At 36.9% G+C, this 21,352-nt stretch overlaps 1 protein-coding gene across 2 annotated transcripts in view; it reads left to right on the top strand.

Annotated features, from left to right (window-relative positions):
- The window catches only part of RP1 (RP1 axonemal microtubule associated), a 198,862-nt gene that overhangs the window by 5,690 nt on the left and 171,820 nt on the right, over positions 1-21,352 (top strand). The window contains exons 1-3 of one of the 2 annotated variants that reach the window (XM_072411197.1): positions 6,394-6,476; positions 10,986-11,643; positions 13,254-13,425. In XM_072411197.1, coding sequence (XP_072267298.1) covers positions 10,999-11,643; positions 13,254-13,425 — 817 coding nt within the window. In that variant the 5' untranslated portion in view covers positions 6,394-6,476; positions 10,986-10,998. Of the gene's footprint in view, positions 1-6,393; positions 6,477-10,985; positions 11,644-13,253; positions 13,426-21,352 lie in introns of those variants that run through there. The other variant, XM_072411198.1, reaches the window with a different exon arrangement.

Raw genomic sequence — 21,352 nt, 5'->3', positions numbered from 1 at the left:
AGTCTGCCATTCAGTTAGTCTAGCTGAATCACATACAAATGTAAACATAGCTAATGAAGTTTGTCGACAGGGTTTAGGCAACATGCTGTACAAGCCTCTGTATGAATTATTTATCTGTAGTACCATGGTGATTCACATTACCTCTATTTGTATTTGCTCTACTCTCACTCTTGGCATGAACAAATCACTGCTAATAAAAATGCCTCCATAGAAACCGATTCTAGCAACTTTCCAAACAGAGTCACAAGATGCACAGCAATGTGTGTGTTGTATGCCAAGCCTCATCTACTTCCAATCCTTGCGCTGTCCTAAGCTCATTCAGCTCTGCCTATAGGAGCCACTAAACAGGGTTCAGCGTCTCCATTTTACTCCAGTTTCCATTGTAGGGGTGTATAAAAGAGAGCTACAATGCACAAGCCAAGCCTCAAACTGTCAAATATTGTAACAGTCTGGAAAATGAATATATTCCAGTTATATTACTGTTCAGCAATTTCTCTTGTAAAAGAGTAAGTACATTTAAAGGAAATTGTTGACTTTTCAACTTATTTCAAAAGGCAAACATTAAATCTTCAGTTAAACAGTGTATACAGATACAAGTGTTATACCTGAACACACAAAAATGACATGGTGTATTTATTTTCATAATCTAAATGAACAAAAATGCAGATATATAATTTGTAAATAATAAATATTCTTCCTACACTTCAAATCTATTAGGTTAGAATAAGACGTTCCAGATAAGGTGACCATGATGAGGTCCTGTGCTATTTAAACCTTACAAATCTAGGATCTGATGTTCATTGCTATTGACCTGTGTCTTCATATTAAAATCAAAAGAACTTTGGAGGGCCCTAAAAAAAGTCTAAAGGCCCCCAGAAAAAAATGTTGTAGAGCCTTTAGGTTTGGGTAGGGGTTGATATTTTATTTAAAATCTAAGCTGCAGAAATTTCAAATGACTGAATACTTTTGTAGGACTTGCTGATCCAGCAAATGCTATTTGATTCTAACATTATCATTAAGAGATGGCACCAATATAAATTGCATGGGAGGTGTGTTTGGAAACAGCTTTTCTATCCAGGAAGAAGGATAAGACTTTGACATTTACCATATAAGCATAGACCAGGCGTACAGGGACAATATGCCAGAGACTAAGAAATCAAAGCTAAAATTGCTTAGCCACGGTAAAAATAGGCATGTTCAGTGCAAATTGAAGACAGCATTTTAGCATAAATCTCACACCAACTAAGAAGCATAGTGGTGGAAATGGTATTGTTTAGGGTTGCTTTGCTGCTCCAGGCCCTGAATGGTTTGGAGTTGCCTTTTCAATTTGCATCATAATAAATGATCTGAAGCCCACTATAAAATCAACCATAGAATGGCTCAGAATGAAGAAATGGGGGAGGGGGTATGGACTAGGCTATTTGATTTGAATCCTATTAAAATGCAATGAGGGGATATAAGGTATGATGTAAAGAAACAGAAACACCTTGCAACCAAAGGAATTTTGCACAGAGATGTGTTCAATATTTTCATCAAGTCGGTCAGACAGTTGTGAAAATTTAAGAATTGAGTAAATGGCCCACCTTACCGTTGGCCAGTGGTTGTCTGAGGCAAGACCCAAACCTTGTCGGGTGAAACATGCCAGAGCAAGTGGTCCGTGTTTAAATGCAAAACATATATATAATTTTTGGAACACTAACATTTGTATTCTCTGACATCACTAAAGAAAAATAAATACCTTCTCATCAATGTTAACTTTGCCAAATTCTGTCCAGGAAGGCTGGCAGGGAAGCAGACCTTTAAATGGAAGGTGCGTAGCATGTAGAGATGCATTCTAACACATTGGCACGTGGTGCATGGCAAAAAATGAACCATGTCCTGTCTATGTACAAATGGTTGTATGGTAATGTTGTATGGTGTTTTGCATTGGGCAGTGGTCATGTCCTGTCTATGTACAAATTACTTAGTTGTTGTATAGTGTTTTGCATTGGGCAGTGGTGCCAGAAGCAGGACAGAACACTTGGTGTGAAAGGGCCCTGAATAGCAAGGCTCCTGATTGTCTATTTTCAGGAGGAATTTGTAGCAAAAGTCAGATTTATAAGGGTACTGCTTAGCCAAAATTACCCTTTTTTATACTCCCCGTAAAACAGCAAAATTTCACATTTTGAATATAGATCAATGCAACATAACAATCATTGATAGCTGTCCTTTTTACACGGCAGATCAAAAAGCAATTTATAGCTGGGTGTAATTTTCCTTTTCTTGTGCTGAGAGTTATACTGTAGCTTCAACTCCCTGAGCAAATCAAGAATGCAGCCTCCACATCCTGCTATTTTATGGTGGCAACCAGCTTAAATGTATGTGTGCGGAGATTTGCCATTTCTGTTGCTGTTTCAAGTGATTTATTTGAAGTCCCAAGAATGTCTTATCTGCTGAGATTGAGAGGTGCACACATAATACCTCCCTGTTTCCTATGAGCAGAGGCTCTATTGTCCTGTCATACTCTGCTTGAATGATTATTCTAGGGTTGACCTTGACTGGTAAATGCATTTATGACAAATCCTACAAAGTTTATTGTTGTTTCTGTTCATGGCACGCAGTAAAGAGAAGATTCTATTTTCTAGGTCCTATTTATCTGTATATTTCATTACAAAAGTACAGTGTTGTTGTACATAGTTACAGTGGCTCTGCTTTCTATTGAGCAATCATTCAAATAGAAAAAAAATTACCTATCAAATATGTATTGAGCTGTAATTTCAAAAGGCTCAGCTGAAGGCCACGAAGAGATGGATTGTAGCTTGGTAAATATATAAAGCACTTTTTATAAATAATTCTTGCAAGTCAACCAGCTGGGTTAAGGCAATTTCACATTGGCCATGAGGTTGCGGTGCACTTACCAATGCCAGTGAACTGCTGTTTTGGGTGCTAGCTTCTACATTTGGGAGCCCCGTAGAGAATGAATAGGGGGGCGCAGTGAGCTGTTCAGTACTACTCACTTCCACCTGCTGTCAGATCATTCAAATATTCCATGCCTTGTAAATATTTCCAGCCAATATTTCTTAATTTTGCTACAATATGGTGCAAAATAGTTAGTCACAGAGCTATATATATATACATAAGCCTTTTATATCTGCGTTCATCTTTTATTTATTGCCATATTAGGGCCCATTCACATTGTTTTGCTTGCTTGTTATGCACTTTACACATTTCATGCCAAAGAGCCAACAAGCTAAAGGAGCAACGTGACCTGCAATTTACTGATATGTATGCCAATTGTATTACACAGATAATATTTTATTTTACATTTCTCCTGAAAACAAAACTAGAATAATGATAGCCCCTAACTACCGAAGACTTCTGAGATACATAGGCAAGTAGTTGATTACGCCACAGTGCAAATAAATCTTGTCTAATCTGGATTAAGTAAAGAAGCCACAAATCTTATTATAGGCCTGGCTACAATAAAGGACAGCCATATGTGGATGTCTCATTGTACAGCTTAAACTGCACGAACAGCATCAGACACAGGATACATCTAACCAAAATGTCAGAAGACTGTACACACTGTAGCATTCACTATAGCATGGATGTTTTCATTGTCCTAAATGATTAAAACATACATTTTCTAATAAACATTTTAATGGTTTTGTTACTACTCTTTTCAGTAAGTAAGTAAAATTTAAATATAGATATAAAAGAGATCAGCTTTATCCTAACGGGTTTATCAATGTATGTTGAAAAAGTAAAAACTTGTTCTCAGGTTATTCTCTATAAAGGTAGTAGAAAGCCACATTTGTTTTTACATATTTTGACTCTGCTTTGCATTGTAGCAAAGGGTTGTGCTGTACTGCTCATACCCATAGCAAAGGGCCATTACCTGAAAAATTTAAAACAATGCCCTCCTTTTTGGCTGATTTTCCATCTTAAAAGCAGTTAAGCACAGTTCATTGGTGTTACTTTACAAAACAAGTAGCGTTTGTTCACTGAACCACACTTTGGAGTCCATTGTGCTTTCACTAAAGCCGCATACACGTGCAATAATAGTCGTTGGAAGGGATCTTTCATGATCCTTTGCAACGACTAGCACTGCACAATGCATGAACGAGTGGTGTACATACAGCAACGTTCTGCTCTATACAGAGGGGAGAACGACGGAGTGGCACCCCGCTGCACGCTCTCTTCCTTCCCTTACATTAGGACCGCTAGTCGTCCATGGATCCGCCTGGACGATCGTTCGGAGGATGGACGACTGGCACTGTACACACGCCAGATTCTCGCCCGATATCGGCCCTGAGCCGATTATTGGGCAAGAACCGTTGGACGTGTGTACGTAGCTTAACTGTCCCCCAAAAGGGATCACAATCTAATGCCTTTACTGGTCCAATGCCCCAAACACAGTATAAGATATTTTCTTTTTGGAAGCGAACTAATTTACCAGTATGTTTTTAGAATGTTAAGAAACCAGCGTGCCCAGTGTGTCAACACAGGGAGAGCATGCAAACTCTATGTAGATAGCATACTGGCCAAGATGTAAACCTGACAGCCTAGGGTTGCAAGACCAGTGCTAGCCACCAAGCCCAATATCACCAGTAAATATAGGGGTTTATAGTGTTTATGTTAAATCACTCATGTTCAAGGGAGATAAAGATAAAGTTGGCACATGATTGTATGATTGGAGGAAACCAATCTTTAGAGTGTTCACTAAAGCAGAACTAAACCCTAAGGATACTCGCCTGTCCTGATTTTGTCATGGGCACCACCACCTTCTTCCTTCCACATTCTGATCTTTGGCCATCTTGGTTTGCTGGGCTGGGATGACATAACTACGCCTACGTGAGAATTCAACCAGTTCTGGCACCTGCAATGGAACCCGGGATGTGCCGGATACCCCCAAATTTTGACAGATGGGTAGCAAATAGGCAGGTAGAAATACTTATTGTTGAAGGGATGTTGCTTGTCCCTTTCTAAAGAATAGACCTACCTGATGCCAAATATTTTAAGTGTAACTTCTTCATTTTAAGTGAATAATCTCTTTGCAAAGTTATCAAACACCTGCAGAAATAACTCCTAAGACACACAGCATTTTCCCATGTAATACAGAAAGGCACTCAGGTGATCACTTGCCAGTTTACATGCATTTGCAATCTTCTTCATCCTGCAACAAGTTCACATTAGTGATGGGCTGGAGCTCTTGTGACAATAACCAACCCACTAAAATACTTTCATTTCTCCTTCTAGACATATCAGTGTTCAACAATGTGTAATTTTTAACCTGATAGAATGAGGTTTAATACTTCTGCCAATTGTCTCATCAACAAACATTTTCCTTCTGTGTGCTATCAATGTAGCACCAGTCATCAAGGGTTTACTCTAATAACCTGTTAATAACCGTCACAATTTTTAACTTGTGTTATGTAATAAAGGTTGAGGATACAATAACTATGCCAATAGCTTTAAATAAAATCTCAATATACTACAATGGTACATGATTTCCCTTATTGACTGCTGAGAAAACACTTTGTTGGTTTTTGGCAGTTACAACTATATTCTTTTACCTAGTTGGTATAAATCATCCAGAACTTACTACTGTCAATGTTATAAAGAAACTGGGTCCTAATAAAGTGAACCTCTTGGAACATGTTCAAAACATTTTACAAAAAGCCTGTAGTTTTTCCATAAATCAAAGTTAAAGAATAGGCAGGGAAATGTATGAAAATGCTGATATGGAAGGAAGGGGGTTATTTGCTTCAAAATGTAGTTTATAACCGATTCTTTTATTAACAATAGTTATTTTTGTCCCAAGGCAATCAACAATATTCTTCTAAATGTTTAACTCCTTTACAAATCAACAATCTATCCATCAGGAGACTCTGGGGGTCTGCAGAGGGGCTCATTGTGGTCCTAAAGCCACTTTAGAAATATACTGTATGTATTTGTGATCACACAATTCTGCAGAAAGTAGTAACACCAGGGTTGCTGCAAGTTTAGCCCTGCAGTGACCTGTACAAAGAAGCCACTTCTAACTCTACTTAGCTCAAAGCTAAGACCAGTGAAAGGTTATTACTGATTGGGGGTTCTAAGTTTCTGGTAGATCCCATTTACATGCTTCACATTGTGTAAATATTCAAGCCCTTTGGGATAAACCCCAAAATCTGATATTTAAGTTTAGAAAAACCTAGAGAAAACAAATGCAAAAGAGAAATCAAAAATCTGTGTTCACCAGGGATTTTTTCAGTAGTGGAATGTGTATCTAGTATCTAGGCTAATGTGTGAATGGCGAAGGTAAGCCTGGTTTCCCTAATTTGACTCCAGTGATTAGCTCTGAAACCGTATTAGGCAAATTGGCTGTGATGTCCTAAGCAGCAGGTCTATTCATAGTCTTAGTGAGCTGGAGCTGTTTACATCGGGGTTAAGTGTCTGGGGATTTTACAAAATTATTTCTATTATTCTGTTATTTCCACTAAGATAAATGACAGGTAAGTTCCTTGTATTTTAATGTGTTCCTGCAATTTTGTATTCAGTTTTTGTTAATACCAAGGATTTTCTGAAAGCATGCCTGAATGCAGATATGTGTAATTATAGGAGAAGTGTGTAAATCTATTTGATGTTTTCAGTTTTTTTTCTATAAACCAGCATTGTTTAGGTTATAGAAATGGGAAAATGTGTGAGTGACTTTAAATAATTTCAAATGTAATGGGTTTGATTTACTATAGGAATGAAGGCTGATGACCTGGCAATGTCATTTTAAGTGTGAAAATGTATATTACCATTGCGTGAAATAAGATGAAGCTGTGTTCACTTTGAATACCCAATCATATACCAAATCAAGAAAAAAAGGTTTTTATCTAGCACATGATTGGGTAATCAAACTGAACCCAGCTTGAGTTTATTGGCTGTAGCTGCCCATACAAAGAAAATGAACATCTAACAAGTCGTACTGTTCAGTAGATCAGATTGTTGTATGGATGATTGATTCAGTAGCTCTATAGATTTTAGCAGACAAATATGTCATCTGTTAATATATGACACACCCCACATCAATGAAAATTGTTACAAATCACAACTCTCTTCTGAATTTCTTGTGAATCATCTAGGGGTGTTTTAATATATAATAAGATTCAACACATATGGATGAGCAGAGCAAGTTGATGTTGCAAGGTATTTTTTTACTCGCTAGATGTCTGTCCCCAACAATGTGTAATGAATGACCTTGACATCACGCAGATAGTTGCACCATTTTTGTAGTAGCCAAGTGATCCGTAAGGATAGTAACCATATTTGGGACACAGTGGTGCAATGGCAATGTCTTATGAGCTCGGACAGGACCCAGGACAGTCGGTGCCAATGCAGAGTGGCAGTGTCTGGTGTCGTAATGCACTCTGTGGTCCAGCACCACCAATAAAAGGGGTGGGTGAATAATTATCACTGCTACTAACCACCACTGAAAAGTGGATGGGAATTAAGTGGGAAGGAGGGAAGTAATGGATACAGGTACTTGTCAGTAGACACCTGTTTTGTGAAATTAGACATTACGCATTAATATCATTGATAAAATGTCCTCTGGTTTTGCAAGATGTCAATAAATAACTATCTACTGTGTATGAAAACCATTGAATTCACTTTGACAGGTGAATTCACACAGCCTTTATTCCTGCAGTATGTCAAGCTCATTGTTCATGTCATACGTTTACACATCATGGCAGAATTTGAGAATTATTGCCCATTGACAGATAAAACTTTCTTTTATGTAGGGAGTGTTTTTAGAAAAAGCAAATATCACATATTAGTGTGTACACTTTTAAAATCATATTGATAACTGAAATAACCCAAAGGGGCCTGATCAAAAGTTTACCTTTGGCCCTGACAATATACATGCATTGTAACGGTGGCTAATTTAGAGAGAGTGTCAGAGACCTGTACGTTTTTTAATTGGGATCAATGTCTTTGCATAAATTCAACTGACCGCATTATCAATTTAAATTAATTCAGAGCTGGACTGCTAGATAATGAGCCATGGCAAAACTGTTGATGAACCTGAGTAGAGAGATAAAGGGTTGCTGTGTTGTACAAAGCAAAAGTATTATAGGAAAATAGAGTTTTGAAAATGCTGTCAATCAGTAGTGTTCAAACATATTTAAAAAAGAGAAAAGTTAGGGGTTTGTTGTTACAAAGCCATGGTCAGGTAGACCAAACAAGATTTCATCCAGGAAAATTTGTTGCAATACAAATTAAACCCATAAGCCACTGTTGCTAAAATACAGGCCCCTCTGCAAACAAGTGGTATTGCTATTTTTAGATGCATATTAGGTAGGTACCTAATCAAAAATGGACTTCATGGTCATTTGAAAGAAAAAAGTATTTAGTGTGCCAATCCCACTAATCAGCTGATTTACAATATGCAAAACAGCATCTAGTCAAGCCAGAAAATGTTTGCAACAAAGTTTGAGTAATGGGACCAAAACTTATCTTTAGTGGCTAACCCTTGAATGTTTTGTTTGGAAAGGATGCAACAAGGCTTATGACAAAAATTATACCATCCCTACTGTGGAGTATGGAGATGGATGTATGGTGTTTTGGGGAAGTAGTGATGTCACATAGCTTAAATTCGTATAGTTTTACCCTGACTGGTGAGGTCATCATTATCAACTGTACTCCTAGCAGCATGTACATCGTAAGCACAAATATGCTGCAGCACACATGATTGGTTTCAAATTACTGATTCTTATGCTTCTTGAATTAAACTATTCAATTTATTGTTTTTATATTTATATGAGTGCATTACTTGTTGTTTGTGTTCCGTTAGTCCTATGAGCACTGGTGATACTTTACAGATTTACTCCTTGTCAATTCTGTTTTTTTGTTTTTGTCTTCACCCATTGAGTATTGACCCCTTTCTGGTAAAGGAGGCATTATATAATATTGCTTGTCAGCTATAAACAATGCAGAACTGTCTAATCTGTTCCACACTGTGAATCTTCTAACGTATAGGGATTCCAGTAGTTAGGAGAAAATTGATCAATTAGGTGTTATAGATCACTAGCCAAGGTACTTAGCAGTGCATTCAAATTCTACTTCTCTGTGCGACTTATAGAAAGGATTTAAACAGTTCTGTTTTACAGTCACTGGTTGTGATATAAAACGACGTGTGTTCATCATGGTGTCTGAGCTTTATACTAGGATATCATTGAAAGGGAGCAGAACACCATGAAATACTGCAAAATGAATGTAGTCTGTGTTCTGAATGTATATTTATATTAGCTGTCAGACTGGGACAAAGATTTAACTCATGTCATTCCAGAAAGATTGCACTTTCATCAGTGAGATGATATTGTTCTAACTATTTAAATTTGCACATGCACAAATCAGCTATAAATAATTGGTAATTAAAGGTATTTTTTCAGTTACATACATCTCTAATACATAAATAATTGGTGCAAATGTTTGCATTATTTAATATAAAAAAGTAAAAGCACTGTGAGCAAGCAGTTGTGTTTTTTTCTTATGATATGTATACCTAGTTTGGTTAGCGACCCATACTTTTTCAAACACTGCCCAAATCTAATATTAACATTGGATTTGGGCAGTTCATCTATGGAGTTAGTCTTCAAATTTGTCACTTATTTGGAACTCTGGAATTCTTTTTGATCTTTGGAACTTATCTCATCCACCTCTCCCGCCACTTTTCAGGTGCTGCTCCTTTTTACTTCAGATTTCCGGCATGGATTTTGGAGCACATTTTCAAATGTACATGTGTTTTCTGGAGGCGCCGTTTATGTTTTGATGGCGCTGTACTACAGAATCAGGTGTTGGGTCTTGTATGCATGTGCTTTCCTGCTCAGTCCATTTATTTGCTGCTGTATAGCCATATTATGGATTCAGCATCCATTTCAAAGACTGTACAAGTAGTAATTTTCTGTTAGATATATATGCAGCATATATAACCATAAAAAATCCAGAATTTTTGAAAATCTGGCACTCCTCAGGTCCGGAGATTGCTTGGTTTTTGAATGTCAACCTGTACCTCTAATCGACGCACAACATGTCAAGTCCATTCATATCCTCATTAATTTCCACATGCCAATCCAACCACTGCCTTTAAAACTCTCCTAGTCTCCATCTTGGTCACCTTCTCTCTGGCATCCAGATTGTAAACTTTCAAGTGCAGGTTCAGGACCCCTAGTGTTTCTTGTCTTGGTTGTACTTTTTCTATCAAATACACATATATAGTTGTGTTATTATATTCTGTGATATCTATGTATGTATTTTGTATTTGATTTTCTATATGTTCTGTACTACTGTATAAATGTATTCATGGTAACTGTGTTGTCTATACTGTATGATCCTTAGTCATGAAATGCTGGAAATGATGGAGGATAACAAAATTATTGTAGCTAAACTCCAGACTCCAGCTGTAATTTTCTAATTTACATTATAAATTAGAGTCAAATCTTTGGCAACACAGCATTGTGTATAAAGGAGAAACATTTTTTAGTTTTTGGTAATATAGGTTAAGGTTAAAATCAAGATTTTTATTGTGGCCCCCCACTGGGTAGAATAAACCTCTGTTTGTCCCGGTAGTCATATCACAAAAAATAAACACATAAGACAAAAAATAAAGGAAATAAAATAGTAAAAATGTTTTGGGGGAAAAGAGAAAACTCTCCCTTTTGTGTTGCGTCTAGAGGACAGGAAGTAAAGGAATTTTTCTCATCAACAGGAAACAGACAGCAGACAAACTCAAAATAATCCCATAAAAATTCTTAAGGTTACTAACAGAAACTAAAAGAAAGACGTAATATCTATTAATGGAGCTCAGATTGTTATACATACCATGTAGGACATCCTTTCTCCAATAAGCCATAAATATATACTTTATTTTTATAGACAATACATTTCTTGGCTTTTGTTCTTTCTCTTTTTATTTATTGTGTGTTAATGTTAACCAAAACTATCCTAGTAAGCTACATAATGTGATTTTTCCTTAGATTACTGTCAAGAATGAGTGAATCTACATCCACTAACATCTCTGTGACCCAAGCACACTCCACAGAGAGCATACAAGCTTCTTCTACAAAGAATTCACGAATGGCAGATCTTGGATCCACCAAAAGAATACAATTCTACAAAAGTGGGGACCCACGATTTAATGGAATAAAGATGGTTGTCTCCAACCGATCATTTAAGACATTTGATGCCTTGCTAGACAACTTGTCCAAAAAAGTTCCTCTGCCTTTTGGTGTTAGAAATATTACCACACCACGTGGCGTACACCACATAACTTCACTAGAGGAACTTGAGGATGGAAAATCCTACATTTGCTCCCATCAAAGAAAAATAAAACCAATAAATCTTGAAAGGGCTAGCAAGAAGCCATTATTATGGCAGAGCACAAGGCCAATCAGTGCACGCAGAAGAGCAGCACAACTGGCTCGCCAAAATGAAGTTGCACCTTTTAGGAGAGAAAACACTATTGTGCTTGGAAATTTAAAGAACTTTGTTATATTTAAAAATGGAGATAAAGATTCTAAATATACTCTAATGCTAAACAGGAAGCCTAAACAAAGTTTTGATACATTCCTTGATCAAGTTTCCGAGGTTTTGCAGTTCCCAGTTTTCAAACTGTACAGTACAGATGGAAGACGGGTAAGTTAACATATACAGCTAAGAGGAAACGAAAGGGGACTGCTTAAGGCTGGGTCTACATGGACAGTTTTTAAAACGCATGTAAACGTTCCTACCGTGTTTATATGCATTTTATGCACTTACTAGTGTTATAAAGCTTGCCTTTAAACCGCTGGAGAACGCTGGAAAATGCCTATGCCGCATGAAATCAATGGATGCATTTACCCGTGTTTACCTGCTCTAACCCATGTTTAACCACGTTAACCACGCGATTTAATTTTTAAAATGTTTCAAGCAGAATTATAGATAACGCCTAAAAATGTGCAGATGTGTAGATTGTGCAGACCTGGTGTAGATTAGCCCATTGGAATGCATTGGAATTTAAAACAAGGGCTTTTAAAGCCTCAGGATAAATGCTGGGGAAACACTCCGTGTAGACTAAGCCTAACATACAATAAACATGTTCAATAGGGATGATGCTTAAATTCATACAACATTTTCAACTTTACAGCTTATGCCCAGGATTCACATTCATGCTGATCCTGAATAAGAAAATGGTCATCGTGTAAAATTATTAGTGACATGATGAGTGGGCTGTACGTAACCTGCCCACCTGTGGGAGGAACCTGAGAGGTCCACCCGCTACAAGCTGCCTGCAGAAAACTGCAAAGGGGTGTATAAAAGACCAGTCACCGTGCACAAGGAGAGAGAGCTGCAGTGATCAGTCTTTACGTAGAAAGTTTCACACTGGATTACTGCACAGATCAGGAAAAATTACACAACGCACAATACTTTTCAAGTAAAAGTGCACATGTCTATGTCTATAGAAAATGTGCTTATCTCAGAGTTGAGCTAAAACTTCAGGTGTGCAACACATTTTTTGCTCAGTAATGAACTGTAAAGCTGCGTACACACTTCCAATTTTTGTCGTTGGAAAGGATCTTTCACGATCCTTTCCAACGACAAGGGAGTGCACGATGCATGAACGGTGCTGTACATACAGCACCGTTCATGCTCTATGGAGAGGGGAGGGGGAGAGCGACGGAGCGGCACCCTGCTGCGCGCTCTCCCCTTCCCTTTCATTAGGATCGGCTGTCGTCCATCGTCCGTGGATCCGGAAGGTCGGTTGTCTGGACGATGGACGACACCGACTGTACACATGGCAGATTTTTGCCCGATAATTGACCGATGCCGATTATCGGGCGATAAAAATCTGACGTGTGTACGTAGCTTAACATTACAAAAATAGCACAATTTTGGGAGGGAATACTGCAGGTCTAGTAAAATTCTAAAAAGTATATGTGCAGTGCTGAGCAAATCGAACATGCATAACTAAGCATAAATGTACTAAAAATGCCTTTCTTCAATCTAACTGTGACGTTCCTAATTTTAGCACAGTTGCAATGTTTTCTGAAAAGCACTGCTATCACTGACTGGTTTTACTTGCTTTTTGCAAATGTTTGATACTATTAAAATTAAACTGATTATTGAAGAGATATTGTATGCTTTGCAGACACGCTCCAGAAAAAATTGCAATGCAGCTACAATCATTCTTCCAAATATTTCTTTACTCTTAAGTATTCTCATACTATAATTTTTTGTCACAACCTTGTTTGTGTTTTATTCTTCAGATTCTTAGCATGCATGCGCTCCTGCTGAGCACTGGAACAATAGTGGCAGCTGGCAGAGAACCCTTTAAACCCGGAAATTATGACTCTGAGAGGGAATTTCTACCTGCTAAATTACCTGGCATCTCCCAGCGAGTGTTTCCTAAGTCCAGATCAAAACCAGACATGAAAAGTCGTAAGTAGAAAATATGCCACTTATTTCCAAATAGCTTTTTTTCTAATATTATTAATATTATCATCTAGTATTTATATAGCACTGACACCTTTATATTACCACAGTCTAAGGACAATTTGGGTGGAAGCCAATCAACCTATCTGCATGTTTGTGGAATTAGCTAGAAGTTTGAATTGAATAATATTACCATTAGTAGATATTTGGGTATATTACTAATGCAGCATATAAATATCTGATAAACATCCACTGCAGATATATCTTCCTTGTGCATGTGTTATACATAACAACTGCAGTAAATGACATAAATATGCCCCAATTGTACCAGATTAGATAATTATCATGTCAAAAAATATGCAACCCTAATATAAGCCTGTTACTTAGCAAGAAACGGCAAAGCAAAAGTTTTTATTAATGTTTCATCTTCATCAACATGTTCTAGACAAAGGCAGGACTGACAATGCTAGGCCAGTCACCAAGCACCATTGCTGTCATATAGGAGAAAAAGAATTAGCCACCTACCTGTTCATACATAAAAATAATCAGGTACATGTTGTTGGAGAATGTTATATTAATGTTTGCCTTGGATAGACATGAGGATATCCTTTGGAGAATCTGACCTGGAAAATGATCGAAAACTGCATTTGACATACAACTGTAATATTTCTGGAGTAAAAATCTCAGCCAGGTTCCTCTAGAACTCGAAAACTGCAATTTGTTACTAGTTATTTGTAAGGGGGTATCACTGACAACCAATCTAAGTAAAAATTGTACCACTGACCACCAGCTTATTAGGACTATGCTAACTGATTCTTCAAATGGCCTCCAATATACGCGGTTCATTCTCATGGTTATGGAACTTTTCTAATGACCACCAATGTACCACTAATCTGAATGTAAAAGGCCTCTTTACTGATCAACAATGTATGGGGACACAATAAACATTTATATACATTTACATTATAGGTTTTATTGTCAGCATTTATCTTTTAGTTATTATTTTTAATATTTTTTCTTCTTCTTTTTTCAAAATTAATAATACAAATAATCCATTAGTAAGAGTTTTTTTTAGTTTTAACAGTAATTTCAGGGGTTCCTAAAAAGTTGAAAAAGTGTGACACATATAATCCTGAAAATAAAAGTTTTAAAATGCAGCCCCCTGGCACTTTTTGAGAAAGCACAGGGACTGTGAGAGCACAGGTAGTCCCAGAGTTAAGGACATCCGGCATAAGGACAACTCCTAGATACGAACGGGGCTTCCCTGCTCGCTCCTGTGCAGGACAGAGACTTGATGGGGTAAGGGGGGCATTTACATGATTTGCAGAAGAAATCTTTTGCTAAACACAGCTGAGGTTGTGGGTGATCTTAAGCGATGAGCTTTTTTGAAAAATCTTTATTCACAAGACAAACTTGGCAGTTGTTTTTTTTTTTTTTTGCATATCAAAGCGCAGCTTGCTCCAGAAGTTAATGAATCTCTAGGCTCCATAAAGTTTTTTTTTTGCTTTGTTTGTGATTAACTCACAGTGAGGATTTTATACAATAATAATATATTATATTATTTTGTACCTGACACTATGCTGCTTAATGATATGTTGAGACAAACATCTGTCCTAATTGTATTTATTAAAATAATGTACCTGTTCTGACTTACATACAAATTCAACTTAAGAACAAACCTACAGTCCCTATCTTGTATGTAACCCAGGGACTACCTGTGAAGCATGAAGTGTGATAGAGATACTTTGATGCTAAACAGAGGTGTATCCTGCAGGGTTTATAATGTATTTGAACCATATTACAGTATTTCCCTCAGGGCTAGCTCTATGTTCATGAAATATTAAATCAATCCACTAGTATTGATAATGGCACTGAAACACAATAATCTTAACTAACAACAAAATAGGTGAGTTTTTTATACTTACCTTTCAAAACTGTAATAGCACTTTCATACCAATCATGTCAAGCAATTATCAAATTTGTTTAACTAAACTCCTGTAAAAAAAATCAATCTTAAACACAGGTGTAGGGCTAACAAATATTTTTTTTATTAATTTTCAGTTTCTGATCTTTCTGATCTTATAGTATACTGTTTAACCCAATTTACTAACATTTGCTCCTGTCTTTTCCTTTCTTTTCTCTGCTTCCTTCTGTGTGCTGTCGTCTCACTTGGATAAATCACACCCTTAAATTACCTTTACTTCTCATTACCTTCTGTCACTTTGAATTATACTTGAACATCAGGAGGGAAAGCTAATGAGCCTGTTCTCACAAGTCCCAGTGGTCAAGAATACTGCCAGTCATCGGCAAATGTATCCAATAAAGATGATAACCTTGTGGAATACTCCCACACACCTGACAATGAAATGTGTTTAACAGAACGCTGGCCCCATTCTGGAGAGGAAATGCCAATCATTTCTCCAGGTGATAACATTGAAAAAACAATCCATCTAAATTCTGATGGCACAATGACTGTAGAAATGAAAGTTTGCTTTAAGATAAGACAAGAGGAAACAATTAACTGGTCAACTACAGTAAGTCGGGCAGATATATCATACTACAAGAAGAGAATTTTCCGTTCTTCTATAAATCCAGAAACTGAAGCTGTAAGAATCAAGGACTCCCCAGTGGCAGATACTTTTGTTGATACCAAAATTCATGAGGAACACAAAGACTCAATGGAATATAGATGTAAAACTAATGTTGAAAAAGTTCACAGCCAAATACAAGACAATAACGTTAATACTAACAAATGCAGAATATTATCATCAAAAAAAGAGAAGTCAAGTTTCTACAGACCACCTACACCGGGAATTAGAAAAGGTGAAGAAAGGAGGGCTTCAATGAGGAGAACTTCAGAAGGAAACCTGCAAGAACACATGAAACAGATGTTCAGTTACCAGGAAATGGAGCATGAAGCTACTAAGTCTGTTGATGATATGGAAGATGACTGCAATACACAGATGTTAACAACTGCAGACAATCTTGACTCCAGTGAGGCTGATCTAAGACAAAATGGAGTAGATCACAAACATCCAAAGCAGTTAACTAAGTTAAGTGAGGACAGTTTTGAGATGCTAGAGAACACTCTTATGGAATTGTCACAAAGAGATACTGTATATGAGAAAGATGTAAGAAAATCTTTAAGAAGTGATTACATGTGTGTTTCTTCTAAACAAAATAGGCCAAACTCAGCAGGTAAGCGCATATACCAGCAGGAGAAAATTAGATTTAAAGAAATCAAGAGATCCATGAGTACTTCTGTTACATACAGCGACCCTTCCATAATGAATGAAAGAACTAAGCATGTGATTATAGATTCTGGAGGTGCTAATACAGAGGGTTTAGATACAGGATCACCAGAAACTGCTGCATTACTAATGGGAAATGTTCCAGCTAAAATAAATTCAAGTACAATTCCTAATTCATTAGATCAACCACCATCTACTTTAGAGGACAAAATAGACAGATTTTCAGAAAATGATACCTGTGCTAGCAATGATAATTATTGTACACCTTTAGCAAAAGAAAAGAAGAAGAAAAAGAAGAAAACAGCAGTTGATCAAGGAAATATTCCCAATTGTAATTCAACTGCTTTAGAATCTCAGAATCTAGAATCCCTGCATTTATTGTGTGAAGACACATGCCAAGAGACAAATCCTTCAACAAAAAATCTTTTGTTTGAAGATATATTTCCTCATTCTGTGTCATCACATCAACCCGAACCAAAAAAATTGAAGGGTGTTAAAAAAATGGCAAAAGTAAAGCCAAGCTCTGTTAAAACATGTGATGAGTTTCTTAATCTTACTACTGAAAACAGTGAGGAATCAAAACAAGAGAATACACAAACAGAGGCTGACGTTTGTTGCAGCCGAATCAATGTGTCGAACTGCTCTGTGCTTTACAATAATGACCAATCACAGTGTCCCCCCACACAAGATATCCCTGTTTCAGAGGGTAAACTGCCTAAAAATAGTTCAAAAATATCCAAAAGATCACTGAAAACAACAAAAAAACAAAAGAATCCTAAAAAGAAATCTAAAAGTCACAAAACAACCAATGGTAAAATGACAAGTGGTTCAAACAGTTTGGAGTCGGAAAATGTGGACTCCACAACACTCCCTGCTATGCTTGAAAGTTATGTGCAAAACTGGCTAAAGAACATTTTCCCAAATGCAACCTTTCCTATGTCTCAATTGATCTCCTCTACAAATTCTGACAATAACATTACTTGCGTCAATACTGACACCTGTACTCATACCAATGTAAGTTGTGGAGGTGCAGGTTGTAAAAAAAACATTGGTGAAAGCTGCAATGAAAATGAAAATTCTGCTATAGACGGATATCTAAACAATTCAGATCATAAAAGGACCAATGAGAAAGAGACTTTGACCGAACATTCAGAGTCACTTGAAGATTCCTTTTCCAATTTTATGGAAAAAAGTAAAGACATAGCAGAAATAGTTGCACAAAATTTTGCTGAATGTCAACACATTAGTTATGATAGCTTTAAACCTGAAGAATTAATCAAGTGGTTGGTAAGTCATCAGATCATAAATTTGGCACAAAAAAAGCCAAGCTCAGATGCTGCTATTCAGGTTGAAAATGATACAATTAGAAAAACATCAACATATTGTATAAATGGTGATTGCGTGGAAGATGCATTGGAAGAAAATGTTACTTTGCCTTTCCAGAATATTAACAAATCTAAAAAAAGAAACTTAGAAAAGTCACTCAGTCTTCCAAATACTCCACTCAAAACTTCTCCTTCTTCATCTTCCCAAATATTGCTTGCCTGGCTGATAGTTTTACATCTAAAACAAGGTATGTATCATATGGTGGAAGACTTGAACCAGAGCACCAACAATTACTCTGCAATATTTACACTGCTTCAGTCCCTAAAAAAAATTGCCATCACAGAAAATGCTGATGACTTAAAGGCAGCTATTGTACATCTACAAGAGTCTGCAGTAAGGTTTGATACAGTAATGAAAACCTTGCCAAGTGATTTTATTCCTGCACGTAAATATCCTATGGACTCAGAAAAGAATATGAAAAATGTCCAGATTGATTATACAGGTGCTGACAATACAACTAGCAAAGAGTTGATACTACAATCATGTGAAAAAACAGATCTACCGCAAAATGATGAAGATTGTAACATTCTGACTGATGACATGGATGACTTCAAATTTTTTTCAACTATTCCTTACAGAGCGCTTTCTGGCGATAGCTGTAGAAATGAAGCTAATCACAATCCAGAACACTTCAGTTTGCTAGGAATACACAACGATCTTAATAATGAATCTGCTAGTGCTTTAGAGAACATTGACCAGGCCTTACATTCAGATAGACAGAATTCTGAAGTACATCCCGTTGATTTGTCAGAGAAGTGTTTACCTAAATCAGATGTTGTAAATGAAAATGTCAATGATGAAGGAAAATCGTCTTCTCCAAAAATGGTGTCTAAAGTAAAAATGATGGTACAAGAAATGGAACAAAGAAAATACTCTTCTTGCGGCACTGAATATTCAAAGCCTTTACAGAGCCCTATATCTTCTGACTGGTCAGATTATAGACAGGATAGTGAAGACAGTGATACCCTGAGGGTATCTAGTGAAATCATGACAGAGAGTGGAGAGGAGCAAATACAGGAAAAGCCCTTTAAGACAGGATTTGTTAAACGAGCCATTGAAAGGCTTTATGGTAAGCCAGAGACTAAAATCATACTACCCAAGACTTATGTATCACCAAGCACTGCAGTCCACACACAGCCTGAACAAACTGAAAACAATGACAATGCTGAATATATGAACTCCAGCCAAAAGCATTTCCTTTCAAAAGAAAGCATGGCAAGGTCCTTATCAAGTCCTACTAATAAAATAGAAGATGGGTCAAGCAGTTTAAAAAGACTATCAGTGCCACTACTGCAGAATAGTAATGACCATGATTGTTTGACTTCACAGAAGCCTGAATGTCCTCATAATGATGGTGGCGTTCTCATAGACAAGGGCCGATGGTTGTTGAGAGAGAATCATTTGGTAAGGAAGTCACCACCTGAAGTAATTGGAATGTATGGGAATTTAGATACAACTTCTGCAGACACATTCCTCGACAATACAAGTGATGATGTTCCATATTTACATCCTGCCTGCAAAACAAATCAGCCATTAGCTGAGGTGTCCTCTTCAGAAATTGAAGATATGGCTAAGCCTCAGTCATATACATGCCATTACTTTAGCATGCCCCATGGAAGTGACTCAGAACCTTTTAATGATACACACAGTTTCAAGTCCAAAGTCAGACCCAAATCATCAGGTGGGATTGGTAAAAGCAAAACACATTACTCACTGGAATCCATAGAGAAGTGTGGAGCAATAAGTGGAAGTCTACCATCATTTGCCACTGTTGACTTCAGTTTATCAGACAATAAAGTACATCCATTGCCCCAGTCTGATCCTAAAATGGCAGGTAATGCCCAACATCCCAACCGTTCTGGTGGAAGCCGGAGGCAAATACAGGAACAAGATTCACTGGACAAACTCCAGCTTGTTTGTGGTCAACACTGTCCTATTTTACCTGCAATAATTAATCATGTCAATGAGAAAGACAGAGGATTTGTTTATTGCAGTCCTTACGACATAGAAAATCAACTGCTGCGTACATTATCACCAGACACTAAACAGAGTCATTTGTTAAATAATTATGTATACACAGATGAAAATAACAATATAAACAACATAAGCTTTATAAACCCTCTCAGAAGCTCCAGTGACAGTGATACGGATATGTCCTTCATTTTTAATATCAACAAATTTGGATGTATAAATCTATTGAGAAGTAAATACAGGCAATGTTCATCAGATCTCGAAACATTTTTCTGGTTTACAGGACTTGACTCTAATGAAAATGATGAAAATAATAATCTTTTTTCTAGAACATAAATCACAAAAAATATTTAAAAAAATGTTTCTCTAAAAACATTTAGGAATAGTTCACACCAGACTCGTACCATTAATTGACTCTCAGAGAAAAGTGTTTCGATTTGCCAAAACTAAGATTGGCTATGGACAGGCATCAAATACCTGTGAATATTTTTTATTTATTGCTAGCATTTTTCAGTTTAGAGAACATGTTTTGGGTCCCAACCTAAAGGTTACCAGTGAAGCAGAAAAATGAGGTCCTAGATTTAAAAAGAACACTAAAATAAAAATGAGACAGAAAATCAAACTTTGTGGATTTTTTTCAGGATTAGATTTTGAGTCCATATTAAAATAGATAACATGAGTGGATCTTGAACTGTAAAGATCATCTTCTTCCATGAACAGAAAAGGCTTTTGTCAAATGTTTTTTCCATCTCTTCCAAATTTCAACCTTTATTTAAAGCCTACCTTTAGTCATAATGCTTTCTTCTAAATCTGAATCATTGGTACCTACCATGCTCATTGTTATGTTCTTGTACAGATATATGTTATGTTACTATTTTCATGGGTTATGTTTGTGTACTGTATATGTATGCAGAAATGGTGCTACCACACAAGTTTATTAAAGTGGTGGATAATATTCTTCTGAGACCATACAAGTGCCTCTTAGACTCATATGAGGGCTGCAATCCACATATTTCCACTATAAAGAAGTCAGAGGAATAGTGTCTGAAAGATCTTACTAAGTCATTCTTTAATAACTTGATTGATCACCTTGTAAGTCCCAAGCTTGGGGAGCATTTAGTGCTCTCTGGTTGCAAGAGGTTGTACAAATTATGGATGCTCAGCCATCTTGTTCCACCATTTCAATAAAAGATAAACTTGTCAAGCTTCATATAGAAACATCTTAGGCTCTAAAAATCCATTGTAAAGACAAACTTCTTTTGTATTACCGTGTTTCCCCGATGATAAGGCAGGGCCATCAAATAAGACAGCCCCCCCTTTTTAGG

This window comes from Pyxicephalus adspersus, chromosome 5, assembly GCF_032062135.1.
Source record: "Pyxicephalus adspersus chromosome 5, UCB_Pads_2.0, whole genome shotgun sequence".
Lineage (NCBI taxonomy): Eukaryota > Metazoa > Chordata > Amphibia > Anura > Pyxicephalidae > Pyxicephalus > Pyxicephalus adspersus.
This window is presented reverse-complemented; position numbering and strand designations above follow the sequence as displayed.